The following is a 16,570-nucleotide window of genomic DNA, read 5'->3' on the forward strand; positions in this document are numbered from 1 at the left end:
GACATTTAAATGTTTCCCCTTAAACCACTTGAGTGTTGCTTTAGCAGTATGCTTAGGGTCATTGTCCTGCTGGAAGGTGAACCTCCGTCCCACGCTCAAATCTCTGGAAGACTGAAACAGGTTTCCCTCAATAATGTCCCTTTATTTAGCGCCATCCATCATTTCTTCAATTCTGTTTTTTCACACCTGTGTTCAGTTTAGTTGATTTCGGTGGGTTTATATACACCCTGCTGCAGGCTAGGCTTTGTGCGGGATTATTTGTTGTGTATTTGCATGTTAGGGGTGCGTGCCTGCACCACAGGGTTTCGTTTTATATTTTCGGTATATGTTACCGTGTGCTTACGAGACTTTGTTTGTGGAGTCGAGGTTTCTCCTCCGTGTGCACAATTTATCCCCTGTGGGTGGCGGCTACGTTTGTGCGTGTTTTCCCACTTGTTTGTATTGTGCCTTCAGGACCGCCTGATTAAACGTTGTGTGCCACTGGAACTTCTATGCTCTCTTGCTCCTGATTCCTACACCCCCCCTCCTCCTACTAGGAGGCCTTGTTACAATGGTTCTTCAGAACCATCACAGTAGTAAAGAATCCTTCCTGATATGCTCCCCCAAAAATGGTTACACATCACCATCACCCCTGAAAAAGAACCCTCAAGAACCTTTTGTTTTTGTTGTGTTTGCTGGTCCAGCAATCTCCGGTCATGCTGGTCTGCAAAACCACCCCCTTCATTGTCATATTTCCCAACATGCTCTATTGCAGTTAGATTTTTATAATTGTTTGTTTCAATATCTATTATTGCATTTACTTATTTTCCATGTATTAATCCATCATTCATCCCCCCTCCTTTCCCTTGTAACTTCCCCAAGATAAATAGCATACATTTTTGTGAACTAATCCAATCTGTTAGTTGTCCTTTTTGCACCCGTTCCTGAAATGCTTGTTCCAGATTGGATGGTTTAGGTAGTCTCATTCATTCTTTTTTCTGACCCTGGTAGTCAATCTGATGCTTGTGATCAGTGTCCAAAACACAGCGAAGGCTGGTCACCAAAGAAATCATAAGAAGGGAAAACACAATGAATGCTGGTCACCAGCAAAAACACAACGAAGGCTGGTCTGTGCTGTATTTTTTTCATCAGGGCTCTCTCTCCTTCTCCCTTATTCATTCCCCAGTCCTACCCCACTCTCCATCCCTCCCTTCCTCCATCCCTCATCTTTAACCAGCCTTGGCTGCTACAGTGAGTCAGACTGCCAGGCAGCCTCTAGCCCGATGCAAGAATAGTGGAGGAGCCGCATGCAGCAGTTCAACCTCTCTCCCTCTCTGGAGAGGCCGCACTAGCGCTGACGTGCTAATACGTTGAAAAAGACAGTTGTTCACCATTTAAATCATTTGTGCCCTGTGCCCTCACCTCAGAGTTGAGTTGTCCAGTTAGCCCCTCGCCGCCTTTGGCTCTGCCACCAAAGTTCTGCCCTTGTGCCTCTTCTGACCGCCCACTTTGTGCCCTCTATCCCACTAATGCAGACCCGTTCTGGGCTTCCTCTCATACCCACACTGTCTCATCGGCAATCGCAGAGGGCACAGCGATTTCATAAGTTAACCTCGACAGGTGACAGAGACTGAGAAGGAGAGAAAGAGAGAGAGAAAGAGATGGATGGGAGAGAGAGAGAGATGAAGAGGGAAAGAGAGGAAGAGAGAGTGACTGAGAAAGATGAAAGAGAGAGAAGTAGAGATGAAGAGAGGGAGAGAGAGAGCAAGAGAAGCACGAAAGCGGGTGAAAGAGAGAGTTCCAGAATTGCAGCAATATATGCTAAAACAGGACTCCTCTGCCATGGCATACTTAAGCAATAAGGCCCAAGGGGGTGTGGTATATGGCCAGTATACCAAGGTTAAGGGGAGTTATTTAGCACGACGCAACGTGGAGTGCCTGGATACAGCCCTTAGCCATAGTATGTTGGCCATATACCACAAACCCCCGAGGTGCCTTATTGCTATTGTAAATGGGTTACCAACGTAATTAGCGCAGTAAAAATAAATGTTTTGTCATACCCGTGGTAAACAATCTGATATACCATGGCTGTCAGCCAATCAACATTCAAGGCTCGAACCACCCAGTTTATAATCACCCTGTTTCAATGGTTGATGCACCACGACCGAGAACTGCTGAACGGGCGCCAGAGCGTGTCTCTCAAGTGCTTCCCCTGCCTTCGCCCACAACAACATGTCTGTCTGTCTGTCTGTCTGTCTGTCTGTCTGTCTGTCTGTCTGTCTGTCTGTCTGTCTGTCTGTCTGTCTGTCTGTCTGTCTGTCTGTCTGTCTGTCTGTCTGTCTGTCTGTCTGTCTCTCTCTCTCTCTCTCTCTCTCTCTCTCACACACATTGATAGCGGCAGTCGTCAGGTTAGCGGTTTGTCATGCGCCGTGGTGCCTGTGTCAAGCCGAACACCACTCAAGTTCCCTCTGAGTTATGGATAACCAGAGGCTGAAGCCAGGTGGTAGCTGTCAGGGGTCTTGTCGTTCCAGATCTGCCCCAAAACGGGCCCTGGGCCGCGGGGATGCTATGCCACTGCCTCTCACTAGTTTTGGTGGCTAGCCTGCACTGACATGCTAATATGCTATACTAATTTACTCTGTGGTAATGGGGTTGCCGTCAATGGGAGTGGTCTGATTTTAGAGGAAAGGATACGTTTGGGGTCTATATCGGTGTTTACATTGTGCTGCCCTAATTCTTTCTCTCTTTGTGGGTTTCTGAGTAGTCGTTAGTATTTTTATTTTCTTTCTCTCTCTTTCTCTTTCATTTCTTCTTCCCCGTCCATCAACTGCTATTTCTCTCTCCTCATCTCTGTCCCGCTCCCTCTCTTCCCCACCTCCCTCCTGTCTCCCTTCACTTGTCCTGGCTGAAGTTACATGAAAAAATCGCACGCAATCTTGATCGCCTTCTGTGACGAGCCTTGTAGGCCGTGATAAGTCAGACATCTTCGGTCCTAGTTCTTGAGGCCATGGTGTTTACTAGGGTTCTCTTGTACCTGTCACTTCATTCAGTGTTTCTCAATCTACCAGGTGTGTACTGTGCCCATGTTTGTTCTAGCCCAACACTATTTTTTAAAATGTATTTAACCTTTATTTAACTAGGCAAGTCACTAACACACCTAGACAGACACACACACACACACTTTTGGTGTCTAATTTTAGTTGTTGCGCTACTGGTGCTGCCTGTTGATGTTAGGTAGGCAGCTACAGTAGCTGAATAATGTTAACATCTTCGGGTTTTGTTTCATTAAATGTATTTTATTTCATCTGGGTGCTTGCGTCACCTACTAACCCCCTCTACTACCTGTAGCGCCCGATCTCCTCAGTCCGAGAAAACACAGAGAGAAAGGTATGTGTTTCAGATTACTCCTTTGTAGGAGTCCATAACGTGAAATAAATAAAACATCCCAAGGTTATTGCTGTAGATATTGTTATAAGAGAGTGTGAGACTATTGAAACATGTAACTTTCAGAGTTTTATTGTTGTTATTAATTAGGGTGACCATACATCCTCTTTTTCCCGGACATGTCCTCTTTTTGGACCTAAAATAATGCGTCTGGCCGGGATTTCTAAATCGGACAAAATGTCCGGGATTTGGCTTTTGCTTTCTACAGTCGCCATTCATTGTGTGCATTTTTGGGGTTTTGCATTGCTTTGACCTTTCTCTTTAGGTCCCGCCTTCTCACACGCCACCATTGTAGGCCTACGCAAACATTGGTCAAACTGCATCTCAATCATTACCCTCACCATGGCAACAGCCAAGAGACAGAGCAGCAGCTTGCTTGTCAACAGTGGCACATGGCTCCAGAACAGCGTAAAAATGCCCAAACGCAAATGTAAATTCACAGACGATTTACAGAGAAAATTCCCGTGTTTTCGTCTTGGTCGGGATCCGTGTGCAGCAGAATGCATGACCTGCGAAGTTGGCAGGTACGTGTCAGTGTCAAACAAAGGTGCTAGCGACCTAGAAGCCCACATAAGCTCCGCAAAACACAAAATTGCAGCTAAAGGAGAGAGTTCGTCAGGTAAATTAACTGACTATTTTGTGAGAGCAGGTAAAAAAGAAGATGCTGTTACTGCTGCGGAGGGAGTTTTTGCATTCCTCAACATGAAGCATCACAATAGCTACATATCAATTGACTGCACGTCTGCCTTGTTAAAAAAGCCTTTCCCTGATTCCGAGACTGCGCAAAAATATTCAAGCGCTCGTACTAAGACCAAAGCAATTGTTAACGCTGTGATAGCACCACATTCTGTTGACATAGCTCAGAAAGCACTAGAAGACATACATTACTGTGATGTTTCTACTGATGGGAGCAATCCTCCTTGATCTAGATGTTTTTTGAAGATGAGTTCAGTGAAATTTACCTCTGGCACATGCACTCACTCATGTGTGTGTTTCATTCACGCATTCAGGAGATGGAAAGGGAGAGTAATTCAATTGTGGAAGTGAAGAACCTTTTGAACAAAGTCCACACCATGCTTCTTGAACGGAAGACCAATAACTTCATGTCCCTTAAAGTTAAGGGACTATTGGCACAAAAGCACAAGGATGGACTTGGTAAGAATTGTGACCATTTCAGTGCTAAAGTACAGGGTCTGTACAGTTCATGCCTGGAGTATCTGGAGAAATGGATGGCACCCATGGAGGAGTTCTCCTCTTTCATGTGGATGGATCTGAGTGAGACACCTGACTGGAATGACATAGAAGCCTGTATAAAACACCTGGGAGAAAAGGGGGTGCCAATTGTTGATGCAAAGTGCTTTGATCAGGTCACCAACCTGAAGAAATTCACAGAAAGGTGTAACAGTGATGGAGAGTTCAGTAATCTGCAAGCACACAAGAAGTGGACCAAATATTTTGAAAGGTCCAAAAGCATAGATTTTCATTCAGAGCTACTGAAGATTGCACAGTTTTTCTTTGCTATTCCTTCTCACAATGCAAATGTAGAGTTTTTTCACTGATGCAAAGCCAGTGGACAAAGGAAAGGAATCACTTGTCTGTTGAGTCACTGAAGGGGCTTCTGTGTACACAATACAGCTTTTAAAAACATGTCTTGCAAAGACTTTCATGCCTACTTGATTGGTAATCAAGGCCTGTTGGGAAAGATTCGATCTTCGGGAAAGTATACCAGAGAGCATCAGGAGGACTGACATTATTTTTGACTGAAATAGTGGATTTTTTTATAACAGTTTTTTATTTTTTTATTTTAACCTATGGCCATGAAAAGAAAGGTGTTAAAAGCTAAACAATTGTATTTTATTTTTGTTATTATTCTATTGTTGAGGGCCAACAGTTGAATGGAAAGGATGTATTACTTTATGTATTAAAGTTCAAAAACATAGTTGCATGGTTGTGAACGCATTTGTATTTACCGCCCACTGTGTCCGTCTGCCTCTCGCTCCCACTGTCCTCTTTTTTGAAAACTAAAATATGGTCACCCTATATTAATATAGTTTACAGAGTGCTAAAAGTGCTGCTGTTGCTAGCTTGCATGCGTTTCGGTGATGCCGACGGTTAGCTGAGTTGCCGACTGGAGATGGCGTTGCATTATGGGAGATGTAGTTTTGGCCCTCTAAGGTCTAAATGGAATAGAGACGATTTCACGTTGTAACTTGTTTGTGTTGCAGTGTTTTTGTACATGACTTGTTGTATTTTGGTACTGTCAACACTGAAACCACCTAGCAATGTATTGGAGATGTGAGACAGGATATGCGTTTTACCTTTCTTCATGCTCCCGTATAGAACAACTTGTCAAATGGTGTATTGGAGACTGATGTGTTCCTGTCCTGTCTTTTCACAATACTATTGCAGATCAACATAAAAGCCTAAAAGACAGCCGTGGTGTCGCTCTTCATTTCCTGGTTCTCCTGTGGTACATATAAGACCCGCTACACACCACACACACACACACACACACACACACACACACACACACACACACACACACACACACACACACACACACACACACACACAGACACACACACACACACACACACACACACACACACACACACACACACACACACACACACACACACACACAGGCAAGTCACTAACACATCTAACTCGCCAAGCCTTTGATTAGTTCAATCTTGAATCTTAGATTTTTTGAGGGATATAACTTCAGTTGTTCTTTAAGAAATAACAAAGTTTCAGATTTTTTTGTGACACCTATTTTTAATTGGGTGTCTGAATATGGGCCGTCTACCAACTGTAACATACAGCAAAGCCGTTCAAAACTAAGAAATCATATTTTTTTCCCAAGAATGCCTTCCAAAACGGGAACTTTCATGTTCCTCAACAAAAATGTATTTGTTAATTCGTATGTGAACTTATGAGCCTGTAAAAGTGACCCTTTGTCTTTTTTCTTATGTGTTGACACAGCCCCTGCCAATGCCAAGATCGTGCATGAGGGCCAGGCGTGTGTGGTGAAGGACGACAACATCAGTGAGAGGATCTACACCATCAGAGAGGGAGACCACCTGGTACTCAAATGTCTGGTCAAAGGACACCCACTACCACAGGTAATGCGACATAACACGACTTTGTGGCTCAGTTGGTAGAGCATGGGGCTTGCAATGCCAGTAGAGCATGATGCTTGCAATGCCATGACCCTCTCTCGCTCTCTCTCTATCTCTTTCTCTCAGACCTCCCCGTGTTGGTCAAGGCTACAGGGGAGAGTTCTGGTGTGAGCTGTTTTGAGATCTCTTTTCAGCGAGCGCTAATGTAGATCACGTTGACCGTAGACTGTGTGTGTGTGTGTGTGTGCCAAGTCTGCCTACGGCGGCCTTTCTCAATAGCAAGGCTATGCTCACTGAGTCTGTACACAGTCAAAGCTTTCCTGTAGTTTGGGTCAGTCGCAGTGGTCAGGTATTCTGCCACTGTGTACTCTCTGTTTAGGGCCAAATAGCATTCTATTTTTCAAATTTTTTTGTTAATTCTTTCCAATGTATCAAGTAATTATCTTTTTGTTTTCTCATTTGGTTGTGTCTAATTGTGTTGCTGTCTTGGGGCTCTGTGGGGTCTGTTTGTGTTTGTGAACAGAGCCCCAGGACCAGGTTGCTTAAGGGACTCTTCTTCAGATTCATCTCTCTGTAGGTGATGGCTTTGTTATCCTGTTAGGGCTAGGGGGCAGGATTGACACGGCTGGATAAAAAACGTACCCGATTTAATCTGGTTACTACTCCTGCCCAGTAACTAGAATATGCATATAATTATTGGCTTTGGATAGAAAACACTCCAACGTTTCTAAAACTGTTTGAATGGTGTCTGTGAGTATAACAGAACTCAAATGGCAGGTCAAAACCAGAGAAGATTCTGTACAGGAAGTACCCTGTCTGACCATTTCTTGAACTTCTTTGCCATCTCTATCAATTACAAAGGATCTCTGCTATAACATGACACTTTCTACAGCTCACATGGTCTCTCAGAAGGCGGCAAAAAGCTGAATCGTGGCTTTGCAGGCTCTGGCTGAAACAAAGTAGCGCGTTTGGGTAGTGGTTGGTTACAGTACTGTGAGAGTCAGGCTCGTGCCCGCGTCGACCGAAAGCTTTCTTTTCCTTTGTCTGTTTAACTAAAAGGAGATTCCCGGTCGGAATATTATCGCTTTTTTACGAGAAAAGTGGCATAAAAATGGATTTTAAACAGCGGTTGACATGCTTCGAAGTACGGTAATGGAATATTTAGATTTTTTTTGTCACGAATTGCGCCATGCGCACGACCCTTATTTACCCTTTCGAATAGTGTCTGGAACGCACGAACAAAACGCCGCTATTCGGATATAACGATGGATTATTTGGAACAAAACCAACATTTGTTATTGAAGTAGAAGTCCAGGGAGTGCATTCTGACGAAGACAACAAAGGTAAGAACATTTTTGTTATAGTAAATCTGATTTTGGTGAAGGCTAAACTTGCCGGGTGTCTAAATAGCTAGCCCGTGATGGCAGGGCTATGTACTTAGAATATTGCAAAATGTGCTTTCACCAAAAAAGCTATTTTAAAATCGGACATATCGAGTGCATAGAGGAGTTCTGTATCTATAATTCTTAAAATAATTGTTATGCTTTTTGTGAACGTTTATCGTGAGTAATTTAGTAAATTGTTAGTAAATTCCCCGGAAGTTTGCGGGGGGTATGCTAGTTCTGAACGTCACATGCTAATGTAAAAAGCTGTTTTTTGATATAAATATGAACTTGATTGAACAAAACATACATGTATTGTATAACATAATGTCCTAGGGTTGTCATCTGATGAAGATCATCAAAGGTTAGTGCTGCATTTAGCTGTCTTCTGGGTTTTTGTGACATTATATGCTAGCTTGAAAAATGGGTGTCTGATTATTTCTGGCTGGGTACTCTGCTGACATAATCTAATGTTTTGCTTTCGTTGTAAAGCCTTTTTGAAATCGGACAGTGTGGTTAGATTAACGAGAGTCTTGTCTTTAAATAGCTGTAAAATATTCATATATTTGAGAAATTGAAGTAATAGGATTTTTAAGGTATTTGAAAATCGCGCCACTGGATTACACTGGCTGTTACGTAGGTGGGACGAATTCGTCCCGCCTAGCCCAGAGAGGTTAAGGAAGGTTTGGGACTCGCTTCCTTTTAGGTGGTTGTAGAATTGAACGTCTCTTTTCTGGATTTTGATCATTAGCGGGTATCGGCCTAAATCTGCTCTGCATGCATTATTTGTTTTTTTTAATGTTATACACTGAGGATATTTTTGCAGAATTCTGCATGCAGAGTCTCAATTTGGTGTTTGTCCCATTTTGTGAATTCTTGGTTGGTGAGCGGACCCCAGACCTCACAACCACAAAGGGCAATGGCCGCTATAACTGATTCAAGTATTTTTAGCCAGGTCCTAATTGGTATGTCAAATTTTATGTTCCTTTTGATGGCATAGAAGGCCCTTCTTGCCTTGTCTCTCAACTCGTTCACAGCTTTGTGGAAGTTACCTGTGGCGCTGATGTTTAGGCCGAGGTATGTAATGTTTTTCTGTGTGCTCTAGAGCAACGGTGTCTAGATGGAATTTGTATTTATGGTCCTGGCAACTGGACCATTTTGGAACACCATTATTTTTGTCTTACTGAGATTTACTGTCAGGGCCCAGGTCTGACAGAATCTGTGCAGAAGATTTAGGTGCTGCTGCAGGCCCTCCTTGGTTGGCGACAGAAGCACCAGATTAAATCAAATTTTATTGGTCACAAACACTTGGTTAGCAGATGTTATTGCGAGTGTAGCGAAATGCTTATGCTTCTAGATCCGACAGTGTAGCAGTATCTAACAGGTAATATCTAACAATTCCACAACAAAACCTACTACACACAATCTAGTAAAGGAACGGGATAAGAATAGTTAAGTATAAAATATATGGATGAGCAGTGACAGAGCGGCTAAGATGCAATAGATAGTGAGAATAGATAGTGAAGGATACAGTATATATTATATACATATGAGATGAGTAATGTTAGATATGTAAACATTCTTAAAGTGGCATTAATAAAGTGACTATAGTGTTCCATTTATTAAAGTGGCCAGTGATATCAACTCTGTAGGTAGGCAGCCGCCTCTCTGTGCTAGTGGTGGCTGTTTAACAATCTCATGACTTTGAGATAGAAGCTGTTTTCAATCTCTCTGTCCCAGCTTTGATGCACCTGTACGGACCCCGCCTTCTGGATGGAAGTGGGGTGAACAGGCAGTGGCTCAGGTGGTTATTGTCCTTGATGATCTTTTTTGCCTTCCTGTGACATCGGGTGTTGTTGGTGTCTTGAAGGGCAGGTAGTTTGCCCCCGGTGATGCATTGTGCAGACCGCACCACCCTCTGGAGAGCCTTGCGGTTGTGGGCGGTGCAGTTGTCGTACCAGGCGGTGATATAGCCCGACAGGATGCTCTCAATTGTGCATCTGTAAAAGTTAGTGAGGGTTTTCGGTGACAAGCCAGATTTTTTCAGCCTCCTGAGGTTGAAGAGGCGCTGTTGCGTCTTCTTCACCACACTGTCTGTGTGCGTGGACCATTTCAGTTTGTCGGTGATATGTACACAGAGGAACTTAAAACTTTCCACCTTCTCCACTGCTGTCCCATCGATGTGGATAGGGGAGTGCTCCCTTTGCTGTTTCCTGAAGTCCACAATCATCTCTTTTGTTTTGCTGACATTGAGTGACACCACACTCCGAGGGCCCTCACTTCCTCCCTGTAGGCTGTCTCATCATTGTTGGTAAACAAGCCTACAACTGTTGTGTCGTCTGCAAACTTGATGATTGAGTTGAAGGCGTGCATGGCCACGCAGTCCTGGGTGAACAAGCAGTACAGGAGGGGGCTGAGAACACACCCTTGTGGGGCCCCAGTGTTGAGGATCAGCGGAGTGGAGATGTTGTTTCCTACCTTCACCACCTGGGGGGCGGCCCGTCAGAAAGTCCAGGACCCAGTTGCACAGGGCGGGGTTTAGACCCAGGGTCTCGAGCTTACTGGTGAGTTTGGAGGGTACTATGGTGTTGAATGCTGAGCTGTAGTCAATGAACAGCATTCTTACATAGGTATTCCTCTTGTCCAGATGGGACAGGGCAGTGTGCAGTGTGATGGCGATTGCATCATCTGTGGTCCTATTGGGGCAGTAAGCAAATTGAAGTGGGTCTAGGGTGACAGGTAGGGTGGAGGTGATATGATCCTTGACTAGTCTCTCAAATCACTTCATGATGACAGAAGTGAGTGCGACGGGGCGATAGTGATTTAGTTCAGTTACCTTTGCTTTCTTGGGTAGAGGAACAGTGGTGGATATTTTGAAGCATGTGGGGACAGCAGACTAGGACAGGGATTGATTGAATACGTCCGTAAACACACCAGCCATCTGGTCTGCGCATGCTCTGAGGACGCGGCTAGGGATGCCGTCTGGGCCGGCAGCCTTGTGAGGGTTTACACGTTTAAACGTTTTACTCACGTCGGCCACAGAGAAGGAAAGCCCAAAGTCTTTGGTAGTGTGCCACGTCGGTGGCACTGTATTGTCCTCAACGCACGCAAAGAAGTTGTTTAGTTTGTCTGGGAGCAAGATGTCGATGCCACGTCGGTGGCACTGTATTGTCCTCAACGCACGCAAAGAAGTTGTTTAGTTTGTCTGGGAGCAAGACGTTGATGTCGGCGACGGGGCTGGTTTTCTTTCTGTAATCCGTGATTGTCTGTAGACCCTGCCACAAATGTCTCGTGTTTGAGCTGTTGAATTGTGACCACTTTGTCTCTAAACTGACATTTTGCTTGTTTGATTGCCTTACGGAGGGAATAACTACACTGTATTTGGCCATATTTCCAGTCGCCTTGCCCTGATTAAATGTGGTGGTACATGCTTTCAGTTTTGCGCAAATGCTGCCATCAATCCACGGTTTCTGGTTAGGGAATGTTAATAGTCACAGTGGGTACAACATCTCTTACACACTTCCTTATAAACTCGCTCACCAAGTCAGCATATACGGCAATGTTATTAACTGAGGCTACCCAGAACATATCCCAGTCCACATGATCGAATCAATCTTGAAGCGTGAAATCCGATTGGTCAGACCAGCTTTGGATAGACCTAAGCACGTGCCCTTCCTGTTTTAGTTTGTGCCAATAGGAGGGGAGCAACAAGATGGAGTCATTGTCAGATTTGCCAAAAGGAGGGTGGGGAAGGGCCTTGTATGCGTCAAGGAAGTTAGAGTAGCAATGGTTGAGCATGTTACTCGCTCGTGTACTGCAATCGATATGCTGATAGAATTTAGGTTGCCTTGTTCTCAAAATAGCTTTGTTAAAATCCCCAGCTACAATGAATGAAGCCACAGGATATATTGTTTCCAGTTTGCATAAAGTCCAGTGAAGTTCCTTGATGGCCGTCTTGGTATCCGCTTGCGGTGTGACAATAACCGAGGAGAGTTCTCTTGGGAGATAATACAGTCGGCATTTGATTGTGGGGAATTCTAGGTCAGGTGAACAAAGGGACCTGAGTTCCTGTTTGTTGTTACAATTACACCATGAGTCGGTAATCATGAAACATACACCCCCGCCCTTCTTACCGGAGAGATGTTTATTCCTGACGGCGCGATGCACTGAAAATCCCATTGACTGTATGGACTCTGACAGCATATCCCCAGCTAACCATGTTTCCGTGAATCAGAGTATGTTACAATCCTGGATATCTCTTTGGAAAGTAACTCTTGAGGGGGGGGGGGGGGGGTTCCCATGGGCTTGGGATTCGTCATTTGTCTGTTCTGCTGTGATGTCGAGGCTATGGTCAGGGTCTGGGGTGGACTGTTCTGCTGTGATGTCGAGGCTATGGTCAGGGTCTGGAGTGGACTGTTCTGCTGTGGTGTCAAAACTTTGGCCAGGGGCTGTGGTGGGCTGTTATGCTGGCCTCCCTGCGGGGGTGGTTAGCTCTCTAATGGGTTGTTCTCTGTCACACGCCACCCCCCACACCTTCTCCTCCAGCATTCTGTTCCTCTCCTCTAGTTCTTCTCCTGTTCTTCTCCTGCTCTTTCTCATGTTGATGTTGTCTCACCACAGTCCAGAGTGCAGATAATGTCTCACATACGGAAGCTCACATGCAGAGAGAGAGAGACACAGCTACTCACATGCAGCTGTGTCTCTCTCTCTTACTCTGTCTCCCAATCTCACTTTCTCTTTCTTTCTCGCTGCATCTCTCTCATTTTCACTCCCATTCTCTCTTACTCTCATTCTCTCCCTTTTTTCTCTCTCTCTCCTTTTCTCTTTCTCTTTCAAACTCTCTTCCACCTTTCACTCCATCTCTCTCTGATACATATCCCTTCCTATATATACAGCCCTTAGCCATGCTACACTACATGACCAAAAGTATGTGGACACCTGCTCATCCAACATCTCATTCCAAAATCATGGGCATTAATACGAAGTTGGTTCCCACTTTGCTGCTATAACAGCCTCCGCTCTTCTGGGAAGGCTTTCCACTAGATGTTGGAACATTTCTGTAGGGACTTGCTTCCATTCACCCACAAGAGCATTAGTGAGGTCAATCACTGATGTTAGGCGTTTAGGCCTGGCTCCCAGTCGGTGTTCCAATTCATCCCAAAGGTGTTCAATGGGATTGAGGTCAGGGCTTTGTGCAGGCCAGTCAAGTTCTTCCATAGCAATCTCAAGAAACAATTTCTGTTTGGACCTTGCTTTGTGCACGGGGGCATTGTGATGTTGAAACAGGAAAGGAGTTTAGGATTTTTATGAGCACTTATTAAACGACTCCGTTTATACCAAGTTCGTTTTCCTGCGCCTGACTTCCCTGCCACCGACACGCACCCATTACACAAGCGTCAATACAGGACTTAGATTGAATCATACTACACCTGCTCTGACACTCGTCGGATGTGGCCGGGCTTGCAAACCATTACAGACTACAAAGGGAAGCACAGGCGAGAGCTGCCCAGTGACACGAGCCTAACAGACGAGCTAAACTACTTCTATGCTCGCTTCAAGGCAAATAACACTGAAACAGCACCAGCTGTTCCAGAAGACTGTGTGATCACTCTCTCCACAGCCGATGTGAGTAAGACCTTTAAACAGGTCACAACGCTGCATGGCCAGACAGATTACCAGGATGTGTGCTGCGAGCATGCGCAAGTGTCTTCACTGACATTTTCAACCTCTCCCTGTCCGAGCCTGTAATACCAACATCTTTCAAGCAGACCAGCATAGTGCCTGTGCCCAAGAACACTCAGGTAACCTGCCTAAATGACTACCGACCCGTAGCACTCACGTCTGTAGCCATGAAGTGCTTTGAAAGGCTGGTCATGGCTCACATTAACACCATTATCCCAGAAACACAGGACCCACTCCAAATTGCATTCCGCCCCAACAGATCCACAGATGATGCAATCCTATTGCACTCCATACTGCCCTTTCCCACCTGGACGAGAGGAACACATCTGTCAGAATGCTGTTAATTGACTACAGCTCAGTGTTCAACACCATAGTGCACTCAAAGCTCATCAATAAGCTAAGGACTCTGGGACTAAACACCTCACTCTGCAACTGGATCCTGGACTTCCTGACGGGCCTCGACCAGGTGGTAAGGGTAGGTAACAACACATCCGCCACGCTGATCCTCAACACAGGGGACCCTCAGGGGTGCATGCTCAGTCCCCTCCTGTACTCCCTGTTCACTCATGACTGCACGGCCAGGCATGACTCCAACACCATCATGAAGTTTGCCGATGACACAACAGTGGTAGGCCTGATCACCAACAACAACGAGACATCCTATAGGGAGGAGGTCAGAGACCTGACCGTGTGGTGTCAGGACAACAACCTCTCCCTCAACGTGATCAAGACAAAGGAGATGATTGTGGACTACAGGAAAAAGAGGACCGAGCACGTCCCCATTCTCATCGACGGGGCTGCAGTGGAGCAGCTTGAGAGCTTCAAGTTTCTTGGTGTCCACATCACCAACAAACTAACATGGTCCAAGCACACCAAGACAGTCGTGAAGAGGGCACGACAAAAGCTATTCCCCCTAACTAGACTGAAATGATTTGGCATGGGTCCTCAGATCCTCAAAAGGTACTACAGCTGCACCATTGACAGCATCCTGCTTCACTGCCTAGGGGTAGTGCGAACGGCCCAGTACATCACTGGGGCCAAGCTTCCTGCCATCCAGGACCTCTATACCAGGCGATGACAGAGGAAGGCCCTAAAAATAGTCAGACTCCAGCCAGCCTAGTTATAAAGAGTCCTCTCTGCTACCGCACGGCAAGCGGTACCGGAGCGCCAAGTCTAGGTCCAAGAGGCTTCTTAACAGCTTCTACCCTCAAGCCATAAGACTCCTGAACACCTAATCAAATGGCAACCCAGATTATTTGCATTGCCCCCCTTTTACACCGCTCCTACTCTTTGTTGTTATCATCTATCCATCGTCACTTTAATATCTCTACCTTCTTGTACATATTACCTCAACTAACCGGTGCCCCCACACATTGACTCTGTACCAGGTACCCCCCTGTATATAGTCTCACTATTGTTATTCTACTGCTGCTCTTTAATTACTTGTTACTTTTATTTCTTATTCTTATCCGTATTTTTTTAAACTGCTTTGTTGGTTATGGGCTCATGACTAATACAATTTGATTTCATTTAATTTGAAAGGCTAACTTCTTATATTGCAGATATAAGTGCCTGGTTGTCATACATGTCCACCCCCTATCCTAAGGGTTAATTACTTTTACACTGAACAAAAATATAAACGCAACAGCAACTTCAAAACCACTCATGTCATCTATAGATTGGAATGTCCACAGTGAAAGGTGTTCTACATTGGACGGACAAAGAGATGCCTTCAAGACCGCTTATGCGGAACACAAGTACGCCATACGGGTAGGCAATGAAGACTACCCCATGGCAAGGCAATACAAGTCCTTACACCATGGTAAACCTGCCTCCCTCCCTACATCTCTTTGTCTGTCCAATGTAGAACACCTTGCAATGTGGACATTCCAATCTATAGATGACATGAGTGGTTTTGCAGTTAATGAAATCCTTGACGTAATACTCCAATAATTGGGGAATCATCCAAAGTGATACGCTACTACGCCAAGTATGCCAAGAATGACCTGATGAAGATCCTTGCAGGTTTGAAACGTTATTTGTTTGTGAATAAAGGCACGTGGTGGAGATTATGGGCGGCAGGTAGCCTTTAGGTTAGAGCGTTGGGCCAGTAACCAAAAGGTTGCAGGTTTGAATACTAGAGCTGACATAAAGAAATTATAATAATCAGTCACTGTGCCCTTGAGCAAAGCACTTAGCCCTAATTGTTCCAGGGGTGCTGTACAATGGAGAGAGGGAGGGAGCAAGTGCGGGAAACATTGACAAGAAATGCTATAAGGTGGCTAGGAGCTAATCTCCCAGGTAGTGGAGGAGATGCCCACTATGAGTAATGGGGTACAGGAGGGGCTTCAGGTGGGGCTAGTCTCTCAGGTAGTGGAGGAGATGCCTGGTATGAGTGATGGGGTGCAAGTGGGGAGTGTTGAGAGGGATGTGGTAGAAGGGAGTCAGGGGTCAGTGGCCTCAGTTGAGGAGGATCAGGAGAAGGATATGGATATCTCTATTGATAAGTTAGCAGCTGGTGATTACTTAATTTACAGTCTAGAGGAGGTAAATGGGTTCCTGGATCAGACTTTTGGGAAATCTGTCAAATTGGCAGATTTTTTTGATGTTGATAAGTTTGTGAGGTCAGGTGTGATGTTACAGAAGACGATGGGGTTAGACCAGTTGAGTGAGAAGAAGCGTTTTTGCTTGAGGAAATTTGTTACTGCAGTCACAGCAGCAAAGGGTAGTGGGAAATGTGGTCAGCTTAAGAGAAAATTAAAATAATGATGATGATCATGCCTCATAGGGTGTCTTTTTTCTCTTTGGTTTCTCTGTGATTTCTTCTGCTTTTCCTTTCTCTTTTTTATATGGAGATACTAAGGGCAGGTTCTCTCAATATGAATGGAGGAAGGGACAGGAATAAGATGGCTTGGGTATTAGAAGTAATAAAACAGAAAATACTTAATGCGGTTTTTCTAC

The 16,570-nt window shown here is 45.0% G+C and overlaps 1 protein-coding gene across 1 annotated transcript in view; it reads left to right on the forward strand.

The window, feature by feature from the left end:
- LOC106610595 (MAM domain-containing glycosylphosphatidylinositol anchor protein 1) overlaps positions 1 to 16,570 on the forward strand; it is a 357,350-nt gene that overhangs the window by 50,434 nt on the left and 290,346 nt on the right. The window contains exon 2 of the mRNA XM_082956545.1: positions 6,409 to 6,548. Coding sequence (XP_082812671.1) covers positions 6,409 to 6,548 — 140 coding nt within the window. The remainder of the gene's footprint in view (positions 1 to 6,408; positions 6,549 to 16,570) is intronic.

The sequence above is a fragment of the Salmo salar genome, chromosome 09, assembly GCF_965601325.2.
Source record: "Salmo salar chromosome 09, fSalSal1, whole genome shotgun sequence".
Lineage (NCBI taxonomy): Eukaryota > Metazoa > Chordata > Actinopteri > Salmoniformes > Salmonidae > Salmo > Salmo salar.